The sequence below is a fragment of the Heptranchias perlo genome, chromosome 10, assembly GCF_035084215.1.
Source record: "Heptranchias perlo isolate sHepPer1 chromosome 10, sHepPer1.hap1, whole genome shotgun sequence".
Classification (NCBI taxonomy): domain Eukaryota; kingdom Metazoa; phylum Chordata; class Chondrichthyes; order Hexanchiformes; family Hexanchidae; genus Heptranchias; species Heptranchias perlo.
In genome coordinates, this window is record NC_090334.1 from 47526959 (window position 1) to 47544585 (window position 17627).

General features: G+C 42.7%; 1 protein-coding gene across 3 annotated transcripts in view; it reads left to right on the forward strand.

Annotated features, from left to right (window-relative positions):
- The first annotated feature begins 1157 nt into the window (after positions 1 to 1157).
- The window catches only part of pygl (phosphorylase, glycogen, liver), a 155373-nt gene continuing 138903 nt past the window's right edge, over positions 1158 to 17627 (forward strand). For 2 of the 3 annotated variants that reach the window (XM_067991012.1, XM_067991013.1), the window contains exon 1: positions 1158 to 1415. In XM_067991012.1, the coding sequence (XP_067847113.1) occupies positions 1173 to 1415 (243 nt within the window). In that variant the 5' untranslated portion in view covers positions 1158 to 1172. Of the gene's footprint in view, positions 1416 to 12959; positions 13062 to 17627 lie in introns of all 3 variants that reach the window. The other variant, XM_067991011.1, reaches the window with a different exon arrangement.

Below are 17627 nucleotides of genomic sequence, written 5' to 3' on the forward strand. Positions count from 1 at the left end.
AGTGTGAGAAGCCTTTATTGCTCAGTTCTGAATTATTTGTACCCTCCTAATTTGTGGCTGACTAGCATGTTGGATAGTCATATTCTAGGATTTGTAGGTTCTCTTCGACCTCAACTCCAGTTTCCTGCCCGATCCCCATATCCCTTGATTCCCTTAGAGTCCAAAAATTTATCGATCTCAGCCTTGAATATACTCAATGACTTTATGTTTGTTTCTTCTGGAGAATAGCATACTGTGATTTTCTGGGGTTCAGCAGAATTCACCATTGGCATGCCCATTCCTCCAGGCATCTCTGGAGTATTTCTGATGCCATTTCCAAACTCATGCAGGAAACTCAAGTGGCAATCTCATCAGCTGTGAGCAAACCGCAAACCTCAACTTTTTTTTTACTGCTTAAGAGTAAGGTATCACACATGCCTGTAACATCTAAAGTCATTGGACCTCATGAGGATGTCACTGGTTATATGGTTTCTCCGAACTGTAGATCCAAATCTATCAGGTGGTGTATGGAGAATGTGTTTTTTTAAGAGTGAAAGTAGTTTTTTTTCTTTCCTGTTTGAAACTCTGCAGGGCAGACAATGCGCTCAGCCTTTCCTTTGCCAATTGTAAACAATTTTACAACACCAAGTTATAGTCCAGCAATTTACATCATCTCCACATCATTTCCTTTGCCAGGCCACTATTGTCATATCGCCCCTCAACTCAATGTACTTCATTGGCTGTAAAGCGCTTCGGGACGCCCTGAGGTCGTGAAAGGATTCGTAGAAATGCAAGTCTTTATTTCTCTCTCACACGAAGCTCCCAAATTCTCTCCCCAGCTGCCTCCTTCTCCTATTTTATCACGGTTGTTGTGAGATGTTCTGATTGACATATCGATTATTCGATTCTGTCACCGTCGACCAACTAAGTAACCAATCAGTTGCGAACAAAAGTCATTGACCTGACACGTTAACCGTACATTTCTTTCTCCTGACCTGCTGAGTGTTTCCAGCATTTTCTATTTTTATAGCCAGTTATCGCGCTGTAAAGGCGGGATGTGGGACAAACGCTAACGTGATTGGGTACAGTGGGAGTAGGCGGGGCCGAGGGAAGCCGGCAGTTTGAAGAAAACGGATTAACGGAAAAGGCTCGAGCGGTCGCGTGGTTGTTTTGTTGGTACCTCCAGCAGCAACATGGCAAAGCCGACCTCGGATAGCGAGAAGAAGAAGCAAATCACTGTCCGTGGTTTGGATGGATTGGAGAATGTGTCGGGCTTAAAGTTAGGATTTAACCGTCACCTGCACTTCACTCTGGTGAAGGACCGTAATGTGGCCACCACGAGGGATTATTACTTCGCGCTAGCGCACATCGTCCGCGACCATCTGGTGGGGCGCTGGATACGCACCCAGCAGTACTATTATGAGAAGAACCCCAAGGTAAATGGAGAGTACTGCATATAGACCCTAAAATAAACGGGTCTCTTCATACCCAATAGCACTGCATACATGAGCCCAATATAAATGAGTGTACACCGTGCTGTTCACCCAACAATACTGCAGAGGGACCCCAAAATACGGGATCCTTCACATGCAATAGCATAAACAGGATCCGATGGTGTTACATAACATAATAGGAGCAGGAGAAGGCAACATGGCCCCTCGAGTCTGCTCCGCCATTCTGATCTTCGACCTCAACTCCACTTACCTGCCCGATCCCCATATGTCTTGATTCCCTGAGAGTCATGAAATCTGTCTAGTTCAGCCTTGAATAAATTCAACGACTCAGCATCCACAGCCCTCTGGGGTAGAGAACTCCAAAGATTCACAACCCTCTGAGTGAAGAAATTCCTCTTCATCTCAGTCTTGAATGGCCGACCCCTTATCCTCAACTATGCCCCTTAGTTCTAGACTCTCCAGCCATGGGAAATAACCTCTCAGCATCTACCCTGTCAAGCTCCCTCATAATCTTATATGTTTCAATTAGATCACCTCTCCTAAACTCCAGAGAATATAAGCCCATTCTACTCAACCTCTCCTCATAGGACAACCCTCTCAATCCAGGAATTAATCTAGTGAACCTTCGTTGCATCGCCTCTCAGGCAAGTATTTTCTCCTTAGTAAAGGAGACCAAAACTGTACGCAGTACTCCAGGTGTGGTCTCCCGAAAGCCCTGTACAATTGTAGTAAGACTTCCTTACTTTTGTACTCCAACCCCCTTGCAGTAAAGGCCAACATGCTTTTTGCTTTCTTAATTGCTTGCTGTACCTGCATGCTAACTTTTTGTGTTTCTTGTACGAGGACACCCAAATCTCTCTGAACACCAACATTTAATAGTTTCTCACCATTTAAAAAAAAATCTGTTTTTCTATTCTTCCTACCTAAGTGAATAAACTCACATTTCCCCACGTTATACTCTTCCACCTTCTTACCCACTCACTTACCTGCCTATATCCCATTGCAGACTCTTTTGTGTCCTCCTCACAGCTTTTGTCCTCCTCACAGCTTACTTTTTTTCACATCGTTCACCTGACGAAGGAGGTAGCCTCCGAAAGCTTGTGAATTTAAAATAAAATTGCTGGACTATAACTTGGTGTTGTAAAATTGTTTACAATTGTCAACCCCAGTCCATCACCGGCATCTCCACATCAAGCTTACTTTCCCACCTAGCTTTGTATTGTCAGCAAACTTGGATACATTACACTCGGTCCCTTCATCTAAGTCATTAATGTAGATTGTAAATAGCTGAGGCCCAAGCCCCGATCCTTGCGGCACCCCACTAGTTACAGCCTGCCCTCTGTTGTCTACAGCATGCCCTCTTTCCGCCTGCACTCCCCAACTTGTTAAACCGGTTGGGCCCACTGTGACAGCAGTATTATAAATGGGATCTCAAGGTGAAAAAATGAGTGGCAGGGATCACTGCATCCAGTAGTGCTGTTATGAGCAGGACCCAATTTAAATCGTGGGGAGTAGGGCTTTCTGCACCAGTACTGCTACTAGTGCAAGGTATAGAGAACGGGGGCCCCCCATTCACTGTATTACAATTGACATAACTTCAAGGTAAATGTAAGGTGCTCTCTATACCCATCAGTACTATAAACAAGATCCCAATGTAAAAGGGGGGAGGAAGTGAATCATCCTCCTTACAAATAGTACAGCACCACTGAGAACAGAAACAGGGTAAATAGGAGGCTGTCCTTATTCAGTGCTGCAACTTATGAGCAAGATCCAAGTACTACTGCTATGAGTAGGACCCCATCCGGCAGAATTCTTACAACAGTAATTCAAGAAAAATGAGGATGGCAGGCTATTCACCTAACAATAATGATATGAACAAGACTCCAAAATAAAAGGGAAGGGAACTCATTGTTAGATTATTTGATATTTTAATTATATTTTACTATTTTGATGTTCTCTTTGAACAATGGATGGGAAGTTAGTTTAAAAAAACACGAGAGAGTGGTGGTTAATGGATTTTTTTGGACTAGAAGGATGTAAACAGTGGTGAACCTCCAGGCTCTTTTCATTATAAATAAATGATTTGGGTGTGGAACAGAATCAATTTGCAAACAACATAAAAATAAGGAGTGTGGTTAACTAAGAAGGTCATTAAGTGACTTCAGAGGACACTGATTCCAGATCACCCCCAACCTCAGCTCCAGACTCACCTCCTTTATCCCAACTCTGGTCTAGGCTTTCAGCCCAGCCACCCAGATCTGGACCTCAGTACTGGACCTTCCTCTCACTTACAGAACTTGCTGCAGATCAAAACATTCTGCAGTGACAGCAAGTTAAATAATTTCATTGGCTACAATGTCACAACATCACCAGTCTTATCTAAGATAGCACTGTGTTGTATGGATGCAGTTTTCCTTTACATTGCCTCTGTGAGCAACACACCAAGAGATTCACTGGTCCATTTTAAAAATGGATTGTTTTATCCTTTGATTGACATTAAGAGGGTGAAATAATAGCTTGAACCTCAAACATTGTGGAGATTTCCTAAACAGCATTTGAAATCTTGCACATTTAGTGGAGTGCAGTTATGATAGTACAATTAAATAAAAACAAAATTCTGGAAATAGATACATGTGAAGCAGCATCTATAAAGAGAAAAGTCAAATTAACGCTTGTCCCTCACCTTTACGTGTCCATTTCAGATTCTTTCCTTCCCCATCTATGATGATGGGTGCTTCAGAGACATCTATTACTGACTCCCACAACAATCTATTATTCTTTTTGTGACCTCATTTCCTGTAAAGGCTCCATCTCTTTCTTGCAGCTTCTCTTTCTCTGTTGTATTTTGCTCCATTGACTGCACTTTCTGTACCAGAGCTTCAGAAATTCTGGATTTGAATCTAGCTCAGACTGATGGGACTTTTAAGGGACCGACATGACATGAACCCTGCCAGTCTCAGTGCAGTTCCCAGTGGATGCAAAACTGCCCATAAATTTGACACTAAATTATCAGACTCATTGAGAAGTTATATAATTTGGCTAGATGAAAAATGGGAATGTCACTGATTTACTATGAGAAAGTGTAGAGGAAGCTTTACTCTTCATGTAACCTCAAATATACCTCAATGCAATCTTGAAGTGGATTTTTGAGGTAGAGGACACATGAAATGCATAAGCCCTATAAATGCTTACTGAGTTCCATTCACCACAGTGGATACTGGACACTGATAAAGAACTAAAAAGTCGTAACAACCCAGGGTGTTTATATGATACACTTTAATATCAAAATATGTGGGGGTTTTTAAATCAAACACAATGTTAGTATTCTTCATACAATGAAATAATGGCATGGGAGTCATGCCTCATGCTTGGGACTTCCTCACATCTCCATTAGACTATCAGCAAATGACAAAAATTGGAAATTACCATTAGGCTGCACATATATTAATATGTTACAGCATTGAACTCCTTTCCCATTAAGGAGAGCCTTTAAATGAGATCATTCATAAACAAGTAACCCTGCCCGTTCTTGCAGTTAGGGTGTATTCGGGTGTCCCTCATTTTGTGCTAAGCAAAACAACTGCCTCTGTTTGAAACTTGGGGCCCGATATGGGTAATGCGCCCAGTGAAATCAGGGTGCTCCGTACGGAATCGCAGGCTAATTGGAGCCACTTACCTGTGCTTCCAGGTTTCGCGCTGGACAGTTGCGCAGCAGGCGGACTTCACATGCGCAGCAGGCGGACTGCACATGCACAGCATAGTCTGTCAGCTGGAGGAGCCCTATTTAAAGGGGCAGTCCTCCACTGACTGATGCTGCAGGAAATAGGAAAAATTACAGCATGGAGCAGCCCAGGGGCAAGGCTGCTCTTAGGTTTAATGATGCCTCACTCCAGGTATTGGATGGGGCGAAGAGGAGGGGGAGGACAGAGATCTTCCCCCAGACGGGCGGGAGGAAGCGGCCTGCCTCTGCCACCAAGAAGGCCTGGCTCGAGGTGGCAGAGGAGGTCACCTGCACCACCAACATATCGCGCACCTGCATACAGTGCAGGAGGCGCTTCAATTACCTAAGTACGTCAGCCGAAGTGAGTACACTTACTCATTCCCCTACACTCCGTCTGCCACATCACCGCCCCCACCCCACATCTCCTTCTGCACTGCCAACACTACTCTATCACATCACCCCTCACACCCACTGAAAGCTCATCCTCATCTTACCTGCACTTACTCACCTCGCCAGTACTCATCCCGCCACTACCACTCAACCCAATCCTTATACAATCTCATGGCTCTATCTCATACTCACCCTCTCATGCATCTCTTTCACGGTCAGCCTCACTCAACCTGCCACTACCTGTGCTGCAGCCACAGGGCATGCATCACATATTTGCAGTAGGTAGCGTAAGGCAAACGTGTCGTGAGCATGAAGGGGATGCACAAGGGTGTTTGAGGGTTTGTCATGGTTTTTACCTATATTTAATCTCTGATCAACTCACATAACATATTATATTGTCACCACTACTGCCACGTCTTTGTGAATCTTGTCTGGTTTGTGCAATAATGCCCTTTCCTGAGGATCACTATGAAGACCCACAACTGATGCCACCCACTGTGTCGCTGCAGAGTGGGTGTAGGTGTATTTGCAGGGCTCTTTTGTGCAGACGATTGAGAGACGTCGGCGATGTCCCCGGTGGCACCCTGGAAGGATGCGGAAGAGAAGTTGTTGAGGGCAGTGGTGACTTTGACAGTGACAGGTAAGAAGATGGTGCTCGGGGCAGCCGGGAGCAGCTCGGCATGAAGGAGGCTGCAGATGTCCACGACTACATGTCGAGTGACTCTGAGCCCTCCGTGTGCTCTGCTGCTCAGAGAGGTCCAGGAAGCTGAACCTCGGTCTGTGGACCCTGTGACGAGGGTAGTGCCTTCTGCGATGCATCTCTCTCTGCCGTTGCCCTCCCTCCTGCTGTGCAGGTGGATGTGTCACAGCACTGTGTTGTGGGGCTCCACGTGTCAGAGGTGGCCGGCGAGGCTGGTGATGCTGTTCGTCCTCCGAGGAGGTCATGACTGCAGCTACGGCGGCCACCATCCGGAAGATGTACATTTGAGGGGGTCCGCAAGGTAGGTACATGTGTCTGAACACCGGGGTAAGTATGCAAGTTTGTGAATTTTCTTGTCAGGAGGAGGGTGGTGGAGGCCAAACTTTGTCCAAAGTGACAGAGTGGCCTCCTGCAATGAGTGAGGTTCTCCCCCCCCCCCCCCCTCCCCCCACCCCCACCCCCACCCCCCCCACCCCCACCCCCACCTGTCAAATGGACCTTTGCAGCTGCCACAGGCTGATGGCTGCAACACGTCCATTTGAACTGGGAGTGTTTCCTCCAGTACGGGAAACAGTCTCTGTTCATTGCAAAATCCCACCCCTCCTAAAATATCAGGTCAGTCAGGTCTGTAAACGACCTGAAGTACCTTCTTTAATTGCTTCAAGTGGCACCCCGCCGGCTTTAAGTGCCGGCGGGAGTCCCACATGCAGGGGCTGCGCGCGCATGTCAGCGCGTCACTGGGGAACCTGGAAGTGGGCGGGTTGGAGCCAAAGACAAAATTCCTATTTTTGTCACAGGGAATCTGTAGATTTTTCTAGATTGATGGTCTATGAAGGGCTAAATGTCCTTCCTCATCTGTATTTGACTTGTGATCTTATATACTGTGCCAAGGATCGCTTTATCATTAATCTATATTAAAATCATTCTCAATCAGTGATTCATTCATTAAAGAAGTTGTTAGGCATATGCCTGGAAATGGTTTATTAACATAAAAATGTTAAATGGGATTAAATTGAAATAGAAAAAGAATCATAGAAAGGTTACAGCACAGAAGGAGGCCATTCGGCCCAATGAGCCTGTGCCAGCTCGATACAAGAGCAATCCAGTTAGTCCCACTCACCCGCCCTATCCTCTTAGCCCTGCAAATTTGTTCCTTTCAAGTACTTGTCCAGTTCTCTTTTGAAAGCCATGATTGAATCTGCCTCCACCACTCCCCCTGGCAGTGCATTCTAAATCCTAACCACTCGCTGCGTTAAAAAAGTTTTCCCTCATGTCACCTTTGGTTCTTTTGCTAATCACCTATGTCCTCTGGTTCTTGACCCTTCCGCCAATGGGAACGGTTTCTATCTATTCTGTCTAGACCCATCATGATTTTAAATACCTCCATCAAATCTATCTCAACCTTCTCCATTCCAAGGAGAACAATCCCAGCTTCTCCAGTCTATCCACGTAACTAAGGTCCCTCATCCCTGGAATCATTCTAGTAAATCTTTTCTGCACCCTCTCTAAGGCCATCACATCTTTCCTGAAGTGTGGTGCCCAGAACTGGACACAATACTCCAGTTGTGGTCGAACCCAGTATTTTATGAATGTTCATCATGACTTCCTTGCTTTTGTAGTCTATGCCTCTATTTATAAAGCCCAGGATCCCGTATGCTTTTTTAACCACTTTCTCTACCTGCCCTGCCACTTTCAACGATTTGTGCACATATACCCCCAGATCGCTCTGCTCCTGTACCCCTTTTAGAATTGTGCCCTCTAGTTTATATTACCTCTCCTGGTTCTTCCTACCGAATTGTATCACTTCGCATTTTTCTGCGTTAAATTTCATCTGCCACGTGTCCGCCCATTTCACCAGCATGTCTATGTCCTCTTGAAGTTTTATCACTATCCTCCTCACTGCTCACTACACTTCCAAGTTTTGTGTCATCTGCAAATTTGGAAATTGTGCCCTGTACACCCAAGTCCAAGTCATTAATATATATCAAGAAAAGTAGTGGTCCTAATACCGACCCCTGGGGAACACCACTGTACATCTCCCTCCAGTCCGAGAAACAACCGTTCACCACTACTCTCTACTCTCTGAAGGTTTACGATAAATGTCAGGTTACATTGAATGAATCTACAGCACAAGCAGGCCAGTTTGCCCAACTGGTCTATGCAGGCATTTATGCTCCACATGCGATTCTCCCTCCCTACTTCATCTCACCCTATCAGCATACCCTTCTATTCCTTTCTCATTCGTGTGCTTATCTAGCTTCCCTTTAAATGCATCTATGCTATTAGCCTCTGCTACTCCTTGTGGTAGCACGTTCCACATTCTTACCAGTCTTTGGGTAAAGAAGTTTCTCCTGAATTCCCTATTGGATTTATTAGTGACAATCTTAGATTTATGACCTCTAGTTTTGGACTCCACCACAAGTGAAAACATTTTCTCTATGTCTACCCTATCAAACCCTTTCATTATCTTAAAGACCTCTATCAGGTCACCACACAGCCCTCCCTTTTCTAGAGAAAAGTGCCCCAGCCTGTTCAGCCTTTCTTGATAAGTATATCCTCTCAGTTCTGGTATCATCCTTGTGAATTTTTTTTGAACCTTCTCCAGTGCCTCTGTATCCCTTTTTATAACATGGCGACCAGAACTGTGCACAGTACTCCAAGTGTGGTCTAACTAAGTTTCAATACAAGTTTAACATAACTTCTCTGCTTTTCAATTCTCTAGAAATGAACCCCAGTGCTTGGTTTGGCTTTTTTGTGACCTTATTAAACTGCGTTGCTGCTTTTGGTGATTTGTGTATCTGTACTGCAAGAACCCTTTGCTTCTCTACCCTATTTAAACTCTTATTATCGAAACAGTATATGGCCTCCTTATTCTTCCTACCAAAATGCACCACCTCACACTTATTTATGTTGAAATTTATTTGCCAATTAAATGTCCAAAAGCAAATTTATTAATGCCTTCTTGCATTTTGATGCATTCTTTGTATTAACCATACCCCCGAATTTGGTGTCGTCTGCAAATTTTGAAATTGTACTTCCGATTCCTGAGTCTAAATCGCTACTGTAAATTGTGAACAAGTGGTCCCAGCACCGATCCCTGTGGAACACCACTTCCCACCTTTTGCCAGTCTGAGTAGCTACTCTTAACGTCTACTGTCTGTTTTCTGTTTTTTAGCCAGCTTGCTATCCATTCCGCCTCCTGTCACCTGACTCCATATTCTCTAATCTTAGTCACGAGTCTTCAATGCGGTACCTTATTGAAGGCCTTTTGAAAATCCAAATATATTACATCTACAACATTACCCTTGCCTACTCTTTCTGTTACTCCTTTAAAGAATTCAGTAAGGTTGGTCAAGCATGACTTTCCCTTCTGAAATCCGTGCTGACTGTTCTTTATTATGTGTTTGTTTTCTAGATGTTTTTCTATCACATCTTTGAGTAAAGATTCCATTATCTTTTCTACCACCGATGATAAGCTGATTGGTCAATAGTTGCCTGGACTTCTTTTATCTTCCTTTTTAAATATAGGAATAACATTAGCTGTCCGCCAGTCCTAAGGCACTGTTCCCTTCTCTAATTAATTTTTATATATATATGTAATAGTGCCTCTGCTGTCTCTTTCCTAACTTTTTTTAATACACGTGGATGCAATCCATCCGGACCAGGGGTTTTATCCTCTCTAACTTTGATTAGTTTATCAATTATCTCCCCCTTTCTATCTTAAGTGTCTTTATATCTTTTTTGATCTCGACTCTAATGTCATGCCCACCTTGTTAGTCTCACTGGTATATACTGAGGCAAAGTAACTATTCAATATTTCTGCCATTTCGCTGTCATTACTATGAGTTTATCTTGTGCCTCCCTTCGTGGCCCTAACCCTATCCTGATTTTTCTTTTGTTATGTATGTGTCTGTAGAATATTTTACTATTTCTTTTTATATTCCTTGATAATTTAATTTTGTAGTTCCTCTTTGCTTTCCTAACTATTTCTTTGACTTCTTTCCTAACCTCTTCGTATTCCCTTTTGTCATTCTCTCCTTTATTGTCTATGTACATAGAGTATGCCTTTTTCTTTAGTTTCAATTTTACTCATCTCTTTATTCATCCATGGTGTTTCATTATTGGCTAGTTTGTTCTTGCTTTTTGTAGGAATATATTTCTCGTGAACTCTGTTGATCACTGTTTTAAATATTTCCCACTGCTGGTCTATCTCTTTGTCAAAATCATTTTCCCGTTTACCTTCCCTAGTTCCATTCTCATTCCCTCAAAATTAGCTTTTCTCCAATCTATTACTTTGGTGTTTGTCTTACTTATTTATGTCTTTCTCAGTCATTATTTTAAACCTTATTATGTTTTGACCGCTATTGCCTAGATGTTCCCCTACACTTACTTATCTTCTCTGGTTCATTTCCCATTACTAGATCCAGCAGTGATTCCTCTCTTGTTGGGTTTCTCACATACTGGGTAAGAAAGGAGTCCTGTACACACTAAAAACTCCATTCCCCTTACCCCATCTCTTTTTGTCAGTTTATTTGGGGGTAGTTGAAATCTCTGATTATTATTCGATTTTTTTTTACTCATTTCATAGATTTGTCTACATATTTCTTCCTCCACTTCTACTATTACACCTATTAACATGATCGATCCCTTCTTATCCTTTGTCTCAATCCATATGGATTCTATTTCTATCTTAATATTACTTATGTCCCTTTTTCCTAATGTCGTTATGTTCATAATACAGTGGAGGATCAAGCAGAAAACAGAAAGTGCAGTAGAGAACTGGAAAAGGAAATAAGAGGGGCAAAGAGAATGTGTGAGAAAAGATTAGCGTGTAGCAAAAGGGAACACTAAAGTATTTTATGAACATATAAATAGTAAAAGGATAGTCAGAGGAAGGGTGGAGCCGATTAGGGACCAAAAATGAAATCTTGTGGAGGCAGAGGGCATAGCTGAGGTAGCAAATTAGTACTTTGCATCTGTCTTTACTAAAGAAGAGGATGTTGCCAATGAGGAGGAGGTAGAGAAATTGGATAGGATAGAAATAGATAAAGAGGAGGTACTTAAACGACTAGCAGTGCTCAAAGTAGAAAAGTCACTCGGTCCAAATGGGATGCATCCTCGGTTGCTGAGGGAAGGAAGGGTGGAAATAGCCGAGGTTTTGGCCCCAATCTTTCAATCCTCCTTGGATACGGGAGTGGTGCCAGAGGACTGAAGGGTTGCAAATGTTACACCCCTATTCAAAAAAGGGGAGAAAGATAAATCAGGTAACTACAGGCCAATCAGCCTAACGTCAGTGGTGGGGATACTTCTAGAGCCCATAATCTGGGACAAAATTAATTGTCACTTGGAAGAACAAGGGTTAATAAGTGACAGCCAACATGGATTTACTAAAGGCAAATTGTGTCTCACAAACTTGATTGAGTTCTTCAATGAAATAACAGAGAGAATTGACGAAGGTATTGCCGTTGAAGTTGTGTATATGGACTATTAGAAGGCATTTGATAAAGTGCTACATAATAGACTTGTTAGCAAAATTGAAGCCCTTGGGGCTAAAGTGACAGTGGCAGCAGCAGCATAGATACGAAATTGGCTAAGAGACAGAAAGTAGAGAGTAGTGGTGAATGGTTGTTTATCAGACTGGAGGAACATATACAGTGGTGTCCCCCAGGGGTCGGTATTAGGAACACTGCTCTTTTTGATATATATTAGTGACCTGGACTTGGGTATAGGGGGCATAATTTTCAAAGTTTGCAGATGACACAAAGCTTGGAAATGTAGTAAACTGAGGAAGATAGTAGCAGACTTCAGGAGGACAGACAGACTGGTGAAATGGGCAGACATATCGCAGACAAAATTTAATGCAGAGAAGTTTGAAGTGCATTTTGAAAGGCAAAATGAGGAGAAGCAATATTCATGAAATAGTACAATTTTAAAGGGGGTGCAGGAACAGAGAGACATGGGGGTTCATTCACACAAGTCTTTGAAGATGGCAGGACAAGTTGATAAGGCTGTTAAAAAAGCAAGAAATTATGGTAAAACTTTATGAATCACTGTTAGTCCTTAGCTAGAGTATTGTGTCCAATTCTGGGCACCTTGCTTTAGGAAAGAGATCAAGGTCTAGGAAAGGGTGCAGAGGAGATTTACCAGAATGGGATACCAGGGATGAGGGACTTCAGTTATGTGGGGAGACTAGAGAAGCTGGGATTGTTCTCCTTAGAGCAGAGAAGGTTAAAGGGAGATTTAATAGAGGTGTTCAAAATCATGAGGAGTTTTGATAGAGTGGTTGGGAGAAACTGTTTCCACTGGCAGATGGGTTGGTAACCAGAGGACACAGATTTAAGATAATTGGCAAAAAATCCAGGGGGGGAAATGAGACATTTTTTACGCAACAAGTTGTTGCGATCTGGAATGTACTACCTGAAAGAGTGGTGGAAGCAGATTCAATAGTAAATTTCAAAAGGGAATTGGATATAGACTTGAAAAGGAGAAATTTGCAGGACTATGGGGAAGAGCAGGGGAGTGGAACTAATTGGATAGCTCTTTCAAAGAGCTGGCACAGACATGATGGGACGAATGTCCTCCTTCTATACTCTATGATTCTATGAAATGGCTTGTAAATACAACAAGAAGGATCTGTCAAATGTAGTTGTTAATTAGTGACTGTGCAATTTGCATTTGCTCATGGCGAATGATTGATATTGATTGCTATTTTCAGCGGATTTACTATCTGTCTCTGGAGTTCTACATGGGCCGCACTCTGCAAAATACTATGATTAATCTGGGTCTGGAAAGTTCCTGTGATGAAGCTATGTACCAGGTTAGTGAAAGACTGCATTTTACAAAGAATTTAACATAGAATTCTGTATTCAAATTATCCTTCATCTCACCTCTTTTTCTTTAAAAGGGTACTGGAAACTCGTTGTTGTAGTCCTGTTAGAATATTAGAAATGGTAAAGTCTCCTCAAAGTATTTTTGCTTGTAGCTTTAATACTGGAAAAGGATATGAACATTTGGTATTATTTAGCTCATATTTAAGATTAGGATAAGGGCAATTCACTTAATTCTGTGTTAATTCTTTTGATCAAATATTTTATTAAGTGCTTTGGAACAAAGTATTTCGGAGCAGTCATAGATGTATGTATGAATTAGGCTGAATTAATGTAAGATTTGTATACTTTAAATCCAAATAGAAAGAAAATAAGTACCTGTAACTCAATGTTGCAGATTTGTATTCCCTACTTTGAGTCATGTGTGTGCAATTGTTTTCCTAAGTCAGAAATCCAGGATGACTATTCATTTACTTAAATTTAAAATTCTCATCCTTGTGTAAAAATCCTTTCATAGCTTCAACCCTCCCTATCTCTAACCTTGTGCAGTCCTACAACTCTCCTCCCAAACTCTTCATTCTTTTATCTCTGGCCTTTTGTGCATCCACACTCCCTTCACCCCGGCTTTGGTAGCTATGCCTTCAACTGCCGAGGTTCCGCACTCTGGAATTCTCTCCTAAACTCCTCTGCTTTTCCAACATCTCCAAGTACTTTACATGATAGTTAGAAAAAAGTAGAGCAGGGGGAGGATGAGGGAAAAAGAGAGCCTGGTGAGAGCAAAACAAGATTGAAGAAAAGGGTCTTAAGTAGGCTTTTAAGGTAGGGAGCGAGGTAATAGGGCGGAGCTGCTGGAGTAGAGAGATCCAGAGGGCCAGGACGACATAGGAACAGGAGCAGGCCATTAATCCCCTCAAGCCTGTTCCCCTATTCAATTAAATCATGGCTGATCCGAATCTTAACTCAATTTACCCACCTTGGTTCCATATCCCTTAATACTCTTATCTAACAAAAATTCATCAATATCAATTTTCAATTGATCTAGCCTCAACAGCTTTTTGGGGAGAGAGGTCCAGATTTGCGCTACCCTTTGTGTGAAGAAGTGCTTCCTGACATCACCCCTGAACGGCCTAGCTCTAATTTTAAGGTTATGCCCCCTTGTTCTGGACTCCACCACCAGGGGAAATAGTATCTCTCTATCTACCCTATCAAATCCTTTAATCATCTTAAACACCTCAATTAGATCACCCCTTAATCTTCTATACTCAAGGGAATATAAGCCTAGTGTATGCAATCTGCCCTCATAATTTAGCCCTTTTAGGCCCGATATCATTCTGGTGATTCTACACTGCACCCCATCCAAAGCCAATATATCTAGGAGTACAGATTCATAGCTCCTTGAAAGTGGAGTCACAGGTGGATAGGGTGGTGAAGAAGGCATTCAGCATGCTTGGTTTCATTGGTCAGAACATTGAATGCAGGAGTTGGGATGTCTTGTTGAAGTTGTACAGGGCATTGGTGAGGCCACACTTGGAGTACTGTGTACAGTTCTGGTCACCCTATTATAGAAAGGATATTATTAAACTAGAAAGAGTGCAGAAAAGATTTACTAGGATGCTACCGGGACTTGATGGTTTGACTTACAGGGAGAGGTTAGACAGACTGGGACTTTATTCCCTGGAGAGTAGGAGGTTAAGGGGTGATCTTATAGAAGTCTATAAAATAATGAGGGGCATAGATAAGGTCGATAGTCAAAATCTTTTCCCAAAGGTAGGGGAGTCTATAACGAGGGGGCACAGATTTAAGGTGAGAGGGGAGAGATACAAAAGGATCCAGAGGGGCAATTTTTTCACTCAAAGGGTGGTGAGTGTCTGGAACGAGCTGCCAGAGGCAGTAGTAGAGGCGGGTACAATTTTGTCTTTTAAAAAGCATTTGGACAGTTACATGGGTAAGATGGGTATCGAGGGATATGGGCCAAGTGCAGGCAATTGGGACTAGCTTAGTGGTATAAACTGGGCGACATGGACATGTTGGGCCGAAGGGCCTGTTTCCATGTTGTAACTTCTATGATTCTATGATTCTATGATTCTATCTATCTTGAGGTGCGGTACCCAGAACTGACATATGGCTGAAGGGGTGATCACCAATGGAGAGGTGGGGTTGAGGAAGGACTAGGTTGTCTTTGGAAGAGCAGATGATGTGTGCAGGGATGTACAGCTGGAGGACAATGCTGAGGTTGGTGTGGTGAATCCTTGGAAGGATTTGAAGGCACGGTTGAGGACCTTAAAGCCAACTTGCTTTAAGCATGGGGAGCAACTGAAGCTTGGTGAGGACAGGGTGACAGGGTTGATCTTATGAGTGAGGTTGCAGAATTTTGGATTGTTGTAGTTTGTGCAGGATGGAGGTAGGGAGGCCAGTACAGAACAGAACATAGAAATTGAGTCTTGAGATAATAAAGGCTTTAGCAGTGGAAGGGAAGTAGTTGGGGCAGAGACAGGCTTAGTTACAGAGATGGCAGGAAACATGCTTTGTGACGGTTCGAAAGTGGGCGAAGAAGGGAGTTCAGTGTTGAGCAGTACACTAAGGTTATGTTCTTCTGGGCTTAGCCTGAGGTGGCAGCTGGGGTAGGATGATGCAGTTGAGGCCAATGATGTGAAGATGTTTGCAGGAGCCAAAGAGGCTGGTTTTGGTTTTGTCAAGGAGGTATGAAGATTTTAATGTTGCACAGGCAGTTAGAGAGAGTGGCAGAGCTGATGTCATTGGCCTTTTGTGCAAACTGACCTTCTGTTTCTGGATGAAGTAAAAAGTTGGGGTATAAATGATAAAAAAGGGGAGGAGGCCAAGGATAGAATGCTGGGTACACTAAAGGCAACCATGTCGGCATTAGAGGAGAAATCTATTCGAGGCGATATAAAGCCTATGATGTGACAGGTAGGAGTGGAACCGTGAGAGAGTAATACCTCAGGTTGTGGAACAGAGGTGTTTGAGGAGGATACTATGTTTGACAATGTTGAAAACAGTGAAAATGTAAATGAGCATCAGAAGGGAGAGCAAGCTGCAGTCACAGTCACACAGGATGTCATTTGTGACTTCAACCAGCACAATTTCAGTGAACTTGAGTGAAGGGCCCCAAACAGAGAATGCCAGAAGGTAAGGTATAGCTGGAACTTTTTCACCTATAGGATAATGGAGTTCTATTATAACTTACCAGGGAAAGGCGTCAAAGCAGACCGTGTCTATGGGTTCAAGAGGCAAATAGATGTGTTTCTGGAGAGAGAAGGAATAGATGGATATGGTAAGAATGGTGGCAGATGGGATTGATGTATTGTTGAGGGATAGGTTTGTTGGGTAAAATGGCTGTTTTCTGTTTCTAAAAATTTTTATGATCTATTCAGTAGAATGTTGAGGACTATAAACCTAAACTGATGGTTCTCGAACTTTTTCAGGATTGGCCCCACCAACTCATACTTTTTGGTCCAGGCCACTCCAAAAAGTTCTCATAGCTTCTTGTATCCCATGGTTATGAATACTGATAAATCTGCAAAGTAAAATGTACAATTTATAATTCTAGTTCTTTACTTCTGTTTCTCTCACTGTCTCCTTTTGTTTCATACTTTCCTCTGTCATTTTTTTTTCTTTTTCTCCTTCACCCCTATTTCTTTTTATATCCAACCTTCATTGCTGTTTCCTTCCGATTCTCACTTCCTTTTCGACCATTTTGCAAATTGCCTCCCAAAGATTTTCTTCCAGGGAACTCCGTGCAATTGTTCTTTTGTATTGCTGTCCAGTTTGACTATCTCTGCCTGATATACATAAAGAAGAATGGTGAGATGGAAGGAATTTAGAACTGAACATATCTGAACAGACTAACTGCAAGGATCAACACAACTGTGGAGGTGCCTCACAATCATGCAGCAAAATTTTGGAGCGAGGGAAGCACAGAGACCTGGTTGAATTTGATGGACTCAGTAATCAATGCCATTAGCAACTCTGGGGATGACTCATAATTGTATAGCAAAGGCTGGGGAGAGAGAAAGGCAGCGCAGGTCCCAGCTGAAATTGATGCTCTTACTAATCACAGCCAATAGCAATTCCAGGAGTGATCCACAACATACAGCATGCTGGGGTAGTGGCAGGAACAAAGTCCCTATTGATAGTGATGCGCCTGTTTGTGAGTTGGAGGGAGCTTGGTAACTGCATTGTCCTTTTTTTTTACATAGAATGTGCAGCACAGAAACAGGCCATTCGGCCCAACAGGTCCATGCCAGTGTTTATGCTCCACACGAGCCTCCTCTCACCCTTTTTCATAGGTCTTACTTCCTGTTAACAAAATAATTCAAGAAATATTGTGCCAGGTTGGAGGTAGTTACTTTGATCATTTTATTATTTCTATAGATCGCCTGTTGAATTTTTTCATTGATTTTAAATAATAAGGGTTGTAATACTCGCTTAGCTTTATAAGGTTGTGCCTCAGATCTCACCCTTGCTACAATATTTACCCTTGCTGCATCCCACCTGGAGAAGCCTTATTCCCAACCAGTTTGGCCTAAATCATTTAA